A 13,070-nucleotide genomic window follows, 5' to 3' on the forward strand; every position below is an offset into this window, starting at 1 on the left:
TAGTGCAATCTTATTGACAATTGTCTTAATTTTTGTTTTTCTGAAAATGTTTTTATCTCCCCTTTATTTTTGAGGTACATTTTCACAGGTGCTAAGTTGACAGTCATTTTCAGCATTTTTAGTCTATTATTTCATTGTCTTCTGGCTTACATCATTTCTATGGAGATGTCACCAATTTCCTAATTGATGTTCCTTGAAGATTGTGTCCTTTTTTCCCTCTCTGGTTGCTTTTAAGATTTATTATATTTATCTCTTATAAAATGCATTTTTCTATCATGTGCCTTAATGATTTTTTTAAATGTTAATTCTGCTTATAATTTGCTGAGTATTCTGAACTTGTGAATTAATGTTTTTCTTCAGTTTGGAGGGTTATTTTTTTGCCACCATCTCTTCAAATATTGTCTCTTTCTAATTCTTTCCTCTCTTTCTGATGTATCTATTACATATATATGTTATACTATTTCTCTTTTGTTCTATTCTTGCCCCCTACCCATTCTTTTATCTCTCTGTGTTCCATTGGGATCTTTTCAATTGTCTTCAAGTTTACTAATTTTGTGCACAACCCTGTCCAGGTTTTGTGTTATATGCATTAATTTTGCCTTAAGATAGAATACTTTTTATTTCTGGAATTCCCATATAATTCTTTGTATGGATTTTTTAGCGACTTTGCATTATATCAATTAAGCTAAGCTAAACTACATTTCAAGAGTACTCTTCCGTATGTGTTTTAAGTTCAAGTAGTACAAAAAAAAAATTACATGTGAGTTTTGGAAGAATTAAAGCAATAGTCATATTGATTTATACCTCGAAGGTCATGAAGTAACATCAGATGCTATTGCATCTCACACACATTGTCACTGATCTGTTGGCTCATTTCATTAATGTTGGGCAGCAGCTAGGTCTTCAGCTTCCTTTCCTATTTCAGCTTCTCTGAATCCTCAGCCAGATGTATTTTCAACCATGTGATGAAGGGTAAGAACTTCTTGTGCATGACAATTGCCATATAAATTTGGAGGCAGTGAAAAACTGGCATGCGTTTTAGTCCATCTTGATGTTTTCCCATTCATTCTTTTGGATACCAATTTATTCTCACTGTCCTGAACTTTATATCTTTTTTTCCCCAAATGCTTAACGGTTTAGACATGAAGCTCCAGTATAAAATACAAAGACATCCACCGTACAGTGAATTTTTAACCAGCTGTCACAGTTGTGTAGGGACAAATCCCTATAATGAATCATATATATATATACAATTATATATATATGATTCATTATATATATATACAGAGAGAGCATTGTTTATATATAATAATGCAATGTTTATATGTATGTAAAATATAAACAAGACTGGCTCAGATTCTAATTACATGATAAAAACTCCAACATTTCATCTTTCATTTTTCTTTCCTTATTCATATTAATCAGGTTTTTAATAGTTCTTTAAACTGTCTTATAACCTGTAAAGCTGTTTGTGTTGCCTATTTTTTTTCCTCTTGGTTTTCAGACACATGACTCATCCCTTAGCATGATTTTAATGAGTCAAGAACACTGAATATATAAATATGGAAGAAACTCCAGATATTGTGATCTTGCACTAGAAAATGATTATCCTTTCCTCTCCAAGGTAGATAGAGTGAAAGGCTATCTTAAATCATTTAGGAAGGGGCCAGTTTTAGGCTAGATTAAAGTTTTTATTAAATTAAACTAAAGTTCAGGAGCACCTGGGTGGCTCAGTGGTTGAGCATCTGCCTTCAGCTCATGGTGTGATCCCAGGGTCCTGGGATCGAGTTCCACACCAAGCTCCCCACAGGGAGCCTGCTTCTCCATCTGCTTATGTCTCTACCTCTCTCTGTGTGTCTCTCATAAATAAATAAATAAATAAATAAATAAATAAATAAATAAATAAATAAATAAAACCTTTTTAAAAATTAAATCAAAATAAAATAAAGTTCATTCTGTATCTGGTTTTCCCTGTCTCTAGTCCAGAGGCTTCCATTGCTTTCAATTAAGAGCTTGCTGTATTCACTATGTCCATTTACCCTAGCAAGTCTTTGTCATCTCAGTACCAGGAGACTGCAGAATTTTCCAGTTTACTTCTCAGAGTTTGTAGCTTACTTCTTAAGCCTCATATTTTGTGCACCTTCAGTATTTGGCATATATTTTGAGGGAGAGAGGATCAGTTCTCTCTTGAAGCTCCTCAAGTATCCAATTTCATAACTCCATCTCATCTAAGTTCCAAAATATCTATTGGTTTCTCTATCCTCAACAATGGCCCTCTGCCCAGTCAAAACCCATTTTCCTGGTCTACCCATGCAAGAATCAGCACAAGCTTCCAGGGAAAGTGCAGCTGAAGATCATTATACCTTTCTAAGAGTCTCCCCTTTTCATGCTTTTGGCCTCTCCAGATTTCATTATTTTGGCAACTGTGTATATCCTTAAACAGAGGATTTTTGTGTTTATTTTGCTTTTTAAAAATAATTCTTCTCAGCAGATGAGTTGGTCTACCAAAAACTACTTTAAGCTACATGGAACAGAAATGCCTGTCAATCTATTCTTGTTTATGTCTTCCAAAATTCCTTCCCAACTGCTCTGCTGTTAAGATGTCTGGTTTCCTGTCTTATCATGGCTTTTATAATAGTTTGTTATAAGGTCATATCAGTAGTAATTTGAGAGGGAAGACAGGTTTACATGCACCTTCAGTAGGCCATCTTGAACTAGAAATCCCATAATATTTTGAACCTTCTGACCTCTATATAATTCTCTGATTATTTCTATCTCTGTTAATATATTATAAACTTCTTAAAGGTAAAGAAAGACATGTTATTCATGTTCATGCTTGCCATAATGACATGTAGTGGTACTCATCATTGACTTCTTAAATAAATTACGAAGTAAATGAGTAAATGATCTCATGATGTTCATACTCAATGGCTTTATTGGCATTTTTCACATTATGAACTGTATTGCTTTTAACAACAAACAAAAAATTGTATATAATATTTAGAGGCAAATATTATGTTTCTTTACAGAACCTGATATGTTCTATGCCCTTAAACAAAACTTAAGCAATAATAAAGACAATTTTTTTCCAGCTTCTGGGATTTCTCAAAGAGAATCTTCTTAAAATGAAGGACTTTAATCACCTGGTCCCTTTAGATTTTTATAGTAGTTCAAGAAATATACTTTCTAAATTCCTGATATATATGTCAGTTCTCTCCTAACACTTATTTCCCTTTAGAAAAGAAAAAAAAATCACATGAAAAGGGAAATTGAAGAGAAATGTTACCTAGCACATAAAAAGTCTCACTTTTCAAAGATTATATTTCCATTTCTACATAATATACTCTCATTATGAAATCATCAGTGCATTTTTTAGTCATAAACAAGACACTGAAAAGAAAATGAATAGCAATGAAAATGGCTTTCTGGAAAGTGACATCTATTCCAATCTCAGAAAAAAATGAACCTTCTGAAATATTAATTGATCATAATGAGGAGGCCAAACTTTAGATAAACAGAGGAGCCAGGGAGTATTTCCCATAGGCCTGCAGCTTGTTGTGAAGGCACCTATGAACACTGGCTTTGAATTTAAATTTAAAAGTAAATAAAAATAGATCAGACTATCAGACTGTCAACTTGAAAACTTCAACTGGGAATGCCATGCTCTGTTCCTTTGCAATTCAAACAGAGTAGGAAGAAACATAATTGTACTAGAAAATAAAATTGCCATGATTCCTGGCCGTCAGAAAGGCATTTCAAAAATATCAGCCTCTGCTTTCTTCCCTAACTTAGAAATGAATTACAGATATAGGTCATCCCAGGAGCCAATGAACAAATGCCCAGTTATTTTGGCAGTGTTCCAACTCCGTCGAGAGACCCTTAATCCAATGTCTTTTTCGTAACTGGTATAAGAGACAGAACCACAAAGTTCCAATCCTGTTTAGTCTTCATATTCTGGACTTCTCCTTTGACTTTGCACCTGAGTATTTCATTTTCCATGAGGCTACTATTTATATAACTTGTTTGCAAGGAACAAAATTAAATTATTCAGCACAGTTCTTTCAAACACCAAACTTTTATTACCAGAGGCTTCAAATGGACACCTCTCTGGAATGGACCTAATATGTGATGAAGTTAAATATGGAAGAAGACTTTCAAGTTCCAAGCTCAAGAGTAAATGCCAAAAACAATGACAGATTCAGCAGCAATGCAGTTTTTCAGAGTATTCAGAAAGAGAGGCCTAACCTTTCTTCATCTTTATGTTGAATTGTGAGGTTGCCACCACTGTATTTGGAATAACATAAACTTAGAACAGTGAAGGCTCAACTTAGCCCTTCCTTTCCATGTCTTTCCATAATGGTAGGGCTTCCATTTTGTTTTTGTTTTTGTTTTTGTTTTCCCAGCATTTACCCTGTCCCTGTGAGTCACAATATTCCCCACTTTTCTTAGTGGATTAGTGGGCACACAGCTTCCATTCCCAGCACTGTTTATCAAGCAGTAAGGCAAAATTACTTAGGCTCTGGTCTTAGAAACTTAAATACCTGCAGATACAACTTCAGGTAGTTTCGTACCTAAAGAGCAAGCTATAGCCCTTTCCAGATATTCATGCATGAAGCTCATTAACAATTTTCTTCTCTCAGTAACTGAAAATAAATCCCTTAATTTGAAGTGGCCTTAACACTAATGAGTCATGTCATTACTCTGAATCCTTTAAGTTGTTGGGTTTTTTTTTTTCATTGTCTAAGTGAGGTGGAAATTAAGGATGGCTCCCATTAGGTCTCTATATTTCCTGAAGTGTCTGCTCATAGTTACAAATTGATCCATCCTAAATATTTATTTGCCTGTAAATGTCATGGAGTCAACGCTTCAGTTTAGATATTTTTCCCCCAAACACAAAATTTCTTTTAAAAGTTCTGTCAATAACATCATTTGCAATTTAAATGCTTTAAAAATATGATCCTTCCTGCTGGGTTTTTGAATAGTTCCTTCATATTTAATTGCTATAGACACTTTAGTTCCTAATTAAACTTTATTGTTTATGATGTTGCAGTCATTAATAGACATGATAGGGGGGGATGGTTAGTTCTAGTAAGTTCTCTGGCTGCTAATTCTCATCTGAATCTTAATACTTTCCATAGCTCTAATGAACTCATGGGGCTGAGAGGAGGATGAGTAGAAAGTGAAGCACAAAGCAAGTACATAGCTCATGTTTTTGAGGATTTACTAGACATTCTGGAAGACAAGCTTGAATTGGACTTGAATTGAATTGGACTCCTTGATTTGTAGGGGAGATTAGCTTAGAAATAGCACCTCAAACACTTGCAAGATGAATATCCTCATTTTTCAAGGCTCCTTTCTCCAACACATCCTCAGGTTTTGCATTGGTGACAGAGTGGAGCATATATTGCACACACAAAGCTTGCCTCATCCTCAGAGCCCTAAATGACTTTTATTGTGAGAGAATGGAGACACTTGATGAATCTGATGGGGTTTGGTCATGGAAAGATTTGCTATGAACCATTGCACCAAGGTTGAAATGCCCAAGAGGCTGACAAGCTTATTGCCCATTTCAGAGATTAAATAGTTTTGGAAAAATTTTCTCCCCTGGCAGTTGTAATTGTGTCTGTGAAATAAGTGTTCATTCTGCTTGAGCACCGTGGTTTGAATGCTTCCTTCTATATATTCCCCCAGTGGATTGATTCTAAAAAGGTCTGCTCAGATTTCCCCATACCAATGCAAATTAACCCATGAACTTGATAACACACTCCCCAACCCCCCACATCCTTGCCACGTCCCATGCTAATGGGTAATCAGAAACACTGCCAAGTCCCTTTATCATGGATTATCTTTATAGCTGTTTGAAGACAGGGAAAGGAGCTGAAAAATCTTCCAGGTTAATGATGTGGTTATAGGAAATGGACAAAAGCTACTGTCAGTAACCTTGGGAGTCTTGGGCTGCCAGAGGAGCACTCACGAGTAGATAAAGTGGTCTTTATTTGCTGGGACTTCCAAAGCATTTGGGAGGCCCTCAATTGCCCCCAAATAAAATAAGGTGAGAGTAACATCTCAAGAAGAGGGAAGAGGGTACACGCATAAAAACAGGTTCGTCATAAACAGATCATCTATCCCATGACTTTGTCCAGGGTCAACATTGCATATTAGTCTGCTAACTGTTGGACAGTGTCTGACCTTTGGGGTGATTTGGAACGTTTTTCTTTCTAGCCTGGGTGGATAAAGATCATTATGTGTTAACATAGACCAGAACATATTCCTCTTTCATACATAATAAACACCTAGAATTCTTGGATTTACCCTTTTAAAGAAGCCTCAATATCATACCTCAAAATTGAGTGTGAGGATATCAAAGAAACTTGGAGACAGCTAATAATATTTATTTCTGAGTATTCACTATATCCCTGAGACTGTGCTAAGTCTGTGAGTGATTACTATATTTAATCCTATAACAATTCGATAAAATAGGTTCCGGTATTATCCTGTGGAAACTAATAGATTAAGCAACTTGTCGGAGGTCACATAGTTAGTAATTAGTTCCATCAATTTGAACCCAGGTATTCCTGATCCTAGAATGTGAGCTCAAATTAAAACCCTATACTGCCTTCCCTTTAATCCTCGGTACCTTGAGAAAGGAGGATGAGCTGATGCCAGAAATAAGATGATTCTCTATAATAGAAATATGTCCTGTACGGTGACCTGGATTGGGAAGGTCTGGTTTTTATGCCATTGTATTAATTGGGATGATTTCTCATTAATTTTAAAAGTGTTTTTTGGTGAATCCAAAGCATCCCAGGGAGGTGTTTTTAGCCCTATTACCTTGTTCATGTACCTTTCTCTCTGTACTTTTATGAACTGTCAGTGCTGATCAGCGTCCATGCCTGAGCAGAAGCAGATGGAATCCCAGGATACGAGTGAAATGTTCAGAGGACTGATGGAATTAGCTCAGCATCACACCCAAACCTAGAGCCAACTGTTAGCCAATGACAAGAGAATATGAAGGAATGTAGGCTGAATATGGCCCACGTCATACTAGATGTTAACATTGGGCAGATCCTTTCTGAGAAAAGCAGAAATTAGAATGGGCAGCAGAACTTGGAATAGAAGTATAAAAAGAGGATGAGAATTTACAATTAGAAGCACATCTTAGTCAAAGGAAATGACCACAGACAAGGTCAAATGATTGGTGTATAGGCATGTGAAGTTGAAGATGGCAGATTGATTGATATTTTCTTACATTTTAACCATTTGGAAGTGAGTAATTATCATCATATGGATTTTTGTATGTCGCAAGTTGATGTGTCAAGGGCAAACGTCTCCAGAGTCAGAGGATGTTCCTTTCACATTCACTACCTACTAGTTTCCATCATTCTGGGCCGCATGCATTTCCTAGCTTGGTTTATCCAATTCTTTTCTTCCTTTCCTGGTCCACCAAGTATTTAGATACCAGAGGGCAGGGAGATCTAGGGCAGGCACAGAGACCTTCCCTGTCTCACACGGATCTTGTAGGGATTAATGAACTAACATATTCTAAAGTGATTTTAAAAGGTGAAGTGCTATATAAGTGTCAAGCATGATTAACTAGCAGCCAAGTTATTAGGCACCTGAATATTATGCATCTTTTCTGAATTTTAGAAAAATGGATGTGCATATTCATTTTCAAAAGCACTATTATTTAAATGATATTCAGACACTCAAATAAAAGTCTGGCCCAATTCTAATTATCTCCCCTTTCACATACTAGTCATGTAGGCCTTAAGAGTGGCATACTTCTGCAACTGTGAATAAGACAGATCCAATCACCAATCTTGTAGTGTTTGCAGCACATCAGGGAAAAAACACACAGTATCATGCAAAATATTAATTGCCTTTCAACCTCCACCTCATCCTTCTAGCACAGGAGTTACTGAGGTGTGATGGTTGGGCATGTGAACTCCGGCCCAGACTCCCCTAGATCCAAACACTCACTCCCCTGCTAGCTCAGTGACTTGGGGAGGTTGCGTTATCTCTCTGCGCGTTGATTTGTTTATGTAAAAACTGGGAACAATAATAGTACCTATTTCAGACGTCACACAGATAAGGTGCTCAGAAAAGCAGTTGCAAACATGCGGCAATTGCTTCTGAAATGTCAACTATGATCGTTGTAATTGTCTTTAATACTGACCGAGGCAGGTTCCACTCTTGGATGGAGAAATAATAAATAGAAATGGTGGCGATTTTGCTAGGACTCATGTGACATTTGGCAGCTTGCAAAGTCACGGACTTAGGATAGTAACCTGTGGTTCTGCAGCACTTGCTGTTTGCCAGGATCCTCACGACAACTTGATGGGTTAACTTAGCAGGGCCGTAGCTTTAATTTTTGCCTCATTTGCTCAGCAAGGTTCGAATCCTCTTCTGGTAATCCCCTCTAGCCATTAGCTTTGACCCTCAGTACAAAATGGGCACAACCCCATGCCCATCAGTCACACGTTGCTTGTCCTGAGGTAAACGTGGGAACCAGGATGGCCAATGGGAGGCCTCCTCTGGGGTACCAAAGAAGGATTTGATTTGAACTTGGAGATAAATCAGCTTTGCCTCTGAGTTCATGATTGTACAAGAATGTGAAATTAGGGTTAAAGTCAAGTGAAGAAGGTGGGGCTGCAGTAGGAGGGAATGAAGCCCAAGCAGAGCAGGGCTGAGCTGTGAGACGGAGGAGGAAGGGAGTTCTGGTGGTTTTGAGTCTTGACTCTAGCATTTGAAGCTCAATAGCTCTCCTGGCCATATGAGCTAATCAACTTAATCTTTGTGTTCTCTTAAAATAGTTTGAATTGGTCCATCTTTTGTAACTTAAGGAATCCCTAAAGACAAAGGCAGTAATTCACCCATTTTAAGGGACTCGAGACTCAGGGGTTAAGTGATTTGCTCATGAAAATCACAATACCAGTGTTTTCCGGAGCCAGAACTCCATGTCCCAGGGAATGACCCCAAATACTATATTCCAGTAAAGACAGCAGGGCTGAGGAACTTGGAGAGGGAGCTGATTATTAATGAAAGGCCAGAGAAGTTTCAGGGCACCATCCGTCATGGCGATTGGCAGAGCTAATGCATTCACTGGTTCATGAAATATTTGTGCAGTCACTGAACAACAACCTAGGGCAAGCTGTTTAGGTTGAGGAAGTGAGTGATCTACAGGTACCCTTGGATCTCTGGGGTACCTGTCTGCTCTCGGCTACCGCTGGCCTGGCTAGGAAGAGGTGAGAAATTGCAGAGCCAGCCTACCTGTGTTTTCCAAGTCGCTACTCCGGTGAATGCAATGCATGCAGCACATGTCAAACACTGGAGCCTCTCGGAATATTGATTATGGATCTTGCCCCTTCCTTAAAAAGCAAGCTTTTGTTTTTATTAGCATGTGTAAATATGGAATAACTTCAGAATGCAAATATGGATGACATTTTATTTTACTGACATGTTTGGAAGCAGCCTAGGGCAGGGTGGCAGTGAATCAGTCAACATCATGGGTACACTGCACTGGGAATTCATCAACTGTGCACACCACTAATAGGCTTATGCCATATGTTCCATAATAGCATGTTTGCTAACATGAGACTGGGCCGCCCGATTGTATGACAAAGCCACCACGTCAGTTTCTTGATGTATAGAAACAGGCTCTGCTAGCCAGATGTAGAAATCCAGCAAGGTCATTTTAGGCGTAATTTCCATTTTGTGTGCTTCTTTTCCCCCTCATTGACTGTAAGAGAATGTGATGTGCCTCATTAAAATGTGATTCCAGGTGCATAACACAATAATGACCTTTATGCCAAAGACTGAAGTTCACGTAATAGATAAGCTAGACTCCCATTTGGTGATGTTGGAGACCATTAGCTAGAGGCAGAAACCGTGTTAACTTCTTGACATGGGAGGTCACAGGGTCAAGGTCGAGGCCCAGGCTGCAGCCATTTCTGGACTCAGATGAGAGAGGAGAATGGTGCTGCCTGGCAGCCTAAGGGTTTGCAGCCCTGCCCGGGAGAGTTAGAGATGTCCCGGAGCCTGTGGGAGGCCTGGGGATCGAGATGGGAACTGAAGAAGGAGCAGCAGCTCTGCACAGAGATGGGCCTGGGTGCTGGGCTTCTCCATGCAGGAGTGCTGTCCTAACCATCACCTCCCTTTCTCCTTTCAGGTCACTCCTGGTTTCCTCTGCTTTGCATCTGACCCAAAATTATACCGAGTCTCTAGAGGCATTACTTCTTTTTCTCTCCTAGCTCTTAGATTCTTGGTGCCCAAGTGGGAAATCAGGCATTGGGAAAGTTAAGAGTTCCATTTCCACCCACCCAGGGAATAGGTTTCTGGTATTACCAAAGCCGTGTGTGGTTTCTTCCCTTCCTTGAAAGTGGCCAAACAAGTCAAATCCTTCACTTGGTGATCACGGCCAGTGTATTGACTGCCATTTTATTAAACACACATTTGCAAATGGTGTTCGAGCACCCAAAGCTTGCGCCAGACCTCAGGACCCTTGTAACTGTGTGCAGCTTTATCAGAGTTCCTCATAGCCAGCTCTTGATAATCTTGCTTGTTTTCCTGTTTTCACTCTGACTGAGGGCATTGTATCTCATATCTCCTACAAACTGCAAGAACCCAAACCTAATGTAAAAAATAGGCAATGAAAAGGGAAAATCAAAAATCACATGTTATCTGAAATCTGGAGCTCATAAAGACAGAAAGAAGTAATAAAGAACCAGAATGAGAATACATTCAGTCAAAGCGAAAGAGAAGAGGGAATTTGAGGATATTAAGCAGAAGAAATCAAACACCTAAAATGATAAATAAGGGGCACCCGGGTCACTCAGTGGTTGAGCATCTGCCTTTGGCTCAGGTTGTGATCCCGGGGTCCTGGGATCAAGTCCCACATCCTGCTTCCTGCATGGAGCCTGCTTCTCCCTCTGCCTGTGTCTCTGCCTCTCTCTCTGTGTCTCTCATTAATAAATAAATAAAATCTTAAAAAAAATAAAAACTATAAATAAAATGGCTTGTTTGTTTATTTGTTTATGTACATCCCTGGAGTTATAAGCGTCTTGGCCTGGCCATAGGCTAATCGCCTTTTAGGAGGGGCCTATCGTGTGTATTTATTGATGTTTGATTTCCAGAGCTTCTAGCTCAATCAGGGACAAAGGCTCTATGTTTCACTCATGCTCATGGATGAATAATGCCTTTTTAGAATATTGCCAACTGTGCTGTCATTTCAAGACCCCAGAGACTCTGCTTATTAGGATGGCAGACGAGCGAAGAAATGAGTTGGGCAGAGAGGTGGCAGGGGTTAATTTCATATTTGTCACGAGATCTTGCATGATTTCCCTAAAAGATATTTAATTTCCACTGGGCATAATAACTTGCAGCTGCTGGAATATGCTGTATACCAGTGGCGAGTTCTTGTCTTTGGAGATTTATGCAAGTCGTTATTTAAAAATAGAGATCCGGGAGTTACAGCTGGCTAATTAATCTACCACTAAGGAAAGCTCAGCAAGTGACCCACTTAACTGTTTCCAGGAACCACAGCTAAGGCTGAAGTGAACTCTCAAAAGTGTCCTGCACCAAGGACCAAACAAGTCCATCCCTGGGACATTTCATCATCTGCTCGCAGTGCAGGCGTCCGTTCTTCATGTCCCCTTCTTTCCCGCAAACCCCATTCACTCAGGCCCTCATCCCTACACGGCTCGAGCTCCTAGATGCCTCACCGGTGTCCTGTGTCTTGAGGACAGACGCCGGATGCTGCCAGGCTCGCCTTCCCCAGTCTCTTCATCTGTATCACTCACCAGCTCAGGCGATGACCTCAGCACATCATTTGTACCCTGTGGCTGACCTCAGAGGGCTCCTGTGGGACGCCCGAGCCACACGTATGTACCCACAGTTCCTCCCTTTTCTCCACATGCACCTTCCTCTCCTGGCATATTGATCTCTCCCCTCTCCTCCTGTTCCCTCACCCAGATCACCTTTCCATCCCTCCCTCGGCGTGAAGACGGTCGATATGTCTCTGCAGAGGTCCACAGCGCCTATTGCAGGCCATGCTGAGTCTTCTCCTTGGACTTGACAACAGAGAGTTGGCATAATCAGGTCATGGCACATTTTTATCATTGGTCTGTGAAAGCCTGATCTGATTTTTAAGTCAATCAATTAATTAATGTATCCTATTTATTCCTCTTCCCTTGTCTCCCCTCTGCCTAGGTAGGCATTCTGTTATGTTTTACGTGCATTTTTTGATCGTATACATCTTTGCCGAATAATTCATATTGTTATCTGTGCATGTATTTTGATTTACACAGATGATGCATACATTTCATTTGATCCCTACATTAGTCACTATCTTTAAAGTCTGTGCGTGTCTCTAAATCTGGCTGCTGCATACTCTACGGTAAGCAACCATCACCTTTACCTCTCTGCTTTCTCCACGTTTTACATGCACAGATCCCTCCTACTCTCGGGATCTCTCCTTCTCTGAAATTCCTTGGTTTTCATTTACCCTACAGCTTAATTATATGCTGGTGGGTTGTTTTTTGTTGTTTTTTTTTTAATTTTCCTATAAATTTTCATGTTTTTTCCTTGTCGTTCATGCAATTCCTTGGAGGTCAAGGACCATCTCTTTTATTCTTCCCTCCCCCAGGCCACCCATCTCCACCTCTGCAGACCTTTTTTAGAGCTTGGTGCATAATTGATGCTCAATAAATTCTTGATTATTTAGGGAGTTGGAGAGCATGAGTTCATGAGAGTATTTTCTCTTCCTATGTACAGCTCTAGTGTCTAAAATGGTGCCTGGCATGTTGCAGGGGATCAGGAGATTTGTTTGAAACAAATGGATATCTTACCTTTCACATGAGAAAAGGGATATGGAATAGTAGGATATACAGAGGTCAGAATGCCATGTTCTAGTTTCTGATCTGCCACCAAGTAGACGTGCAACACCTGGCCTGTCAGATAGCTTCTCTGGGCCCTGGTTAAACTGAATGATTTCATGGATCCTTGTTCACTCTAGCTCTCTAAGCTTCTGTGACTTCACTAACAATTTTTTAACATGAAGCAAGAGAATCTTC

General features: G+C 39.5%; 1 protein-coding gene across 4 annotated transcripts in view; it reads left to right on the forward strand.

The window, feature by feature from the left end:
• The window catches only part of ST6GALNAC3 (ST6 N-acetylgalactosaminide alpha-2,6-sialyltransferase 3), a 509,644-nt gene that overhangs the window by 400,878 nt on the left and 95,696 nt on the right, over window positions 1-13,070 (forward strand). Inside the window, exon 4 of one of the 4 annotated variants that reach the window (XM_055341432.1) lies at window positions 10,169-10,956. The exons of the other annotated variants lie outside the window; for them this stretch is intronic. Coding sequence (XP_055197407.1) covers window positions 10,169-10,250 — 82 coding nt within the window. The 3' untranslated portion in view covers window positions 10,251-10,956. Of the gene's footprint in view, window positions 1-10,168; window positions 10,957-13,070 lie in introns of those variants that run through there. 4 annotated transcript variants of the gene reach the window in all.

The sequence above is a fragment of the Nyctereutes procyonoides genome, unplaced genomic scaffold (genome assembly GCF_905146905.1).
Source record: "Nyctereutes procyonoides isolate TBG_1078 unplaced genomic scaffold, NYPRO_anot_genome, whole genome shotgun sequence".
NCBI classification, from domain to species: domain Eukaryota; kingdom Metazoa; phylum Chordata; class Mammalia; order Carnivora; family Canidae; genus Nyctereutes; species Nyctereutes procyonoides.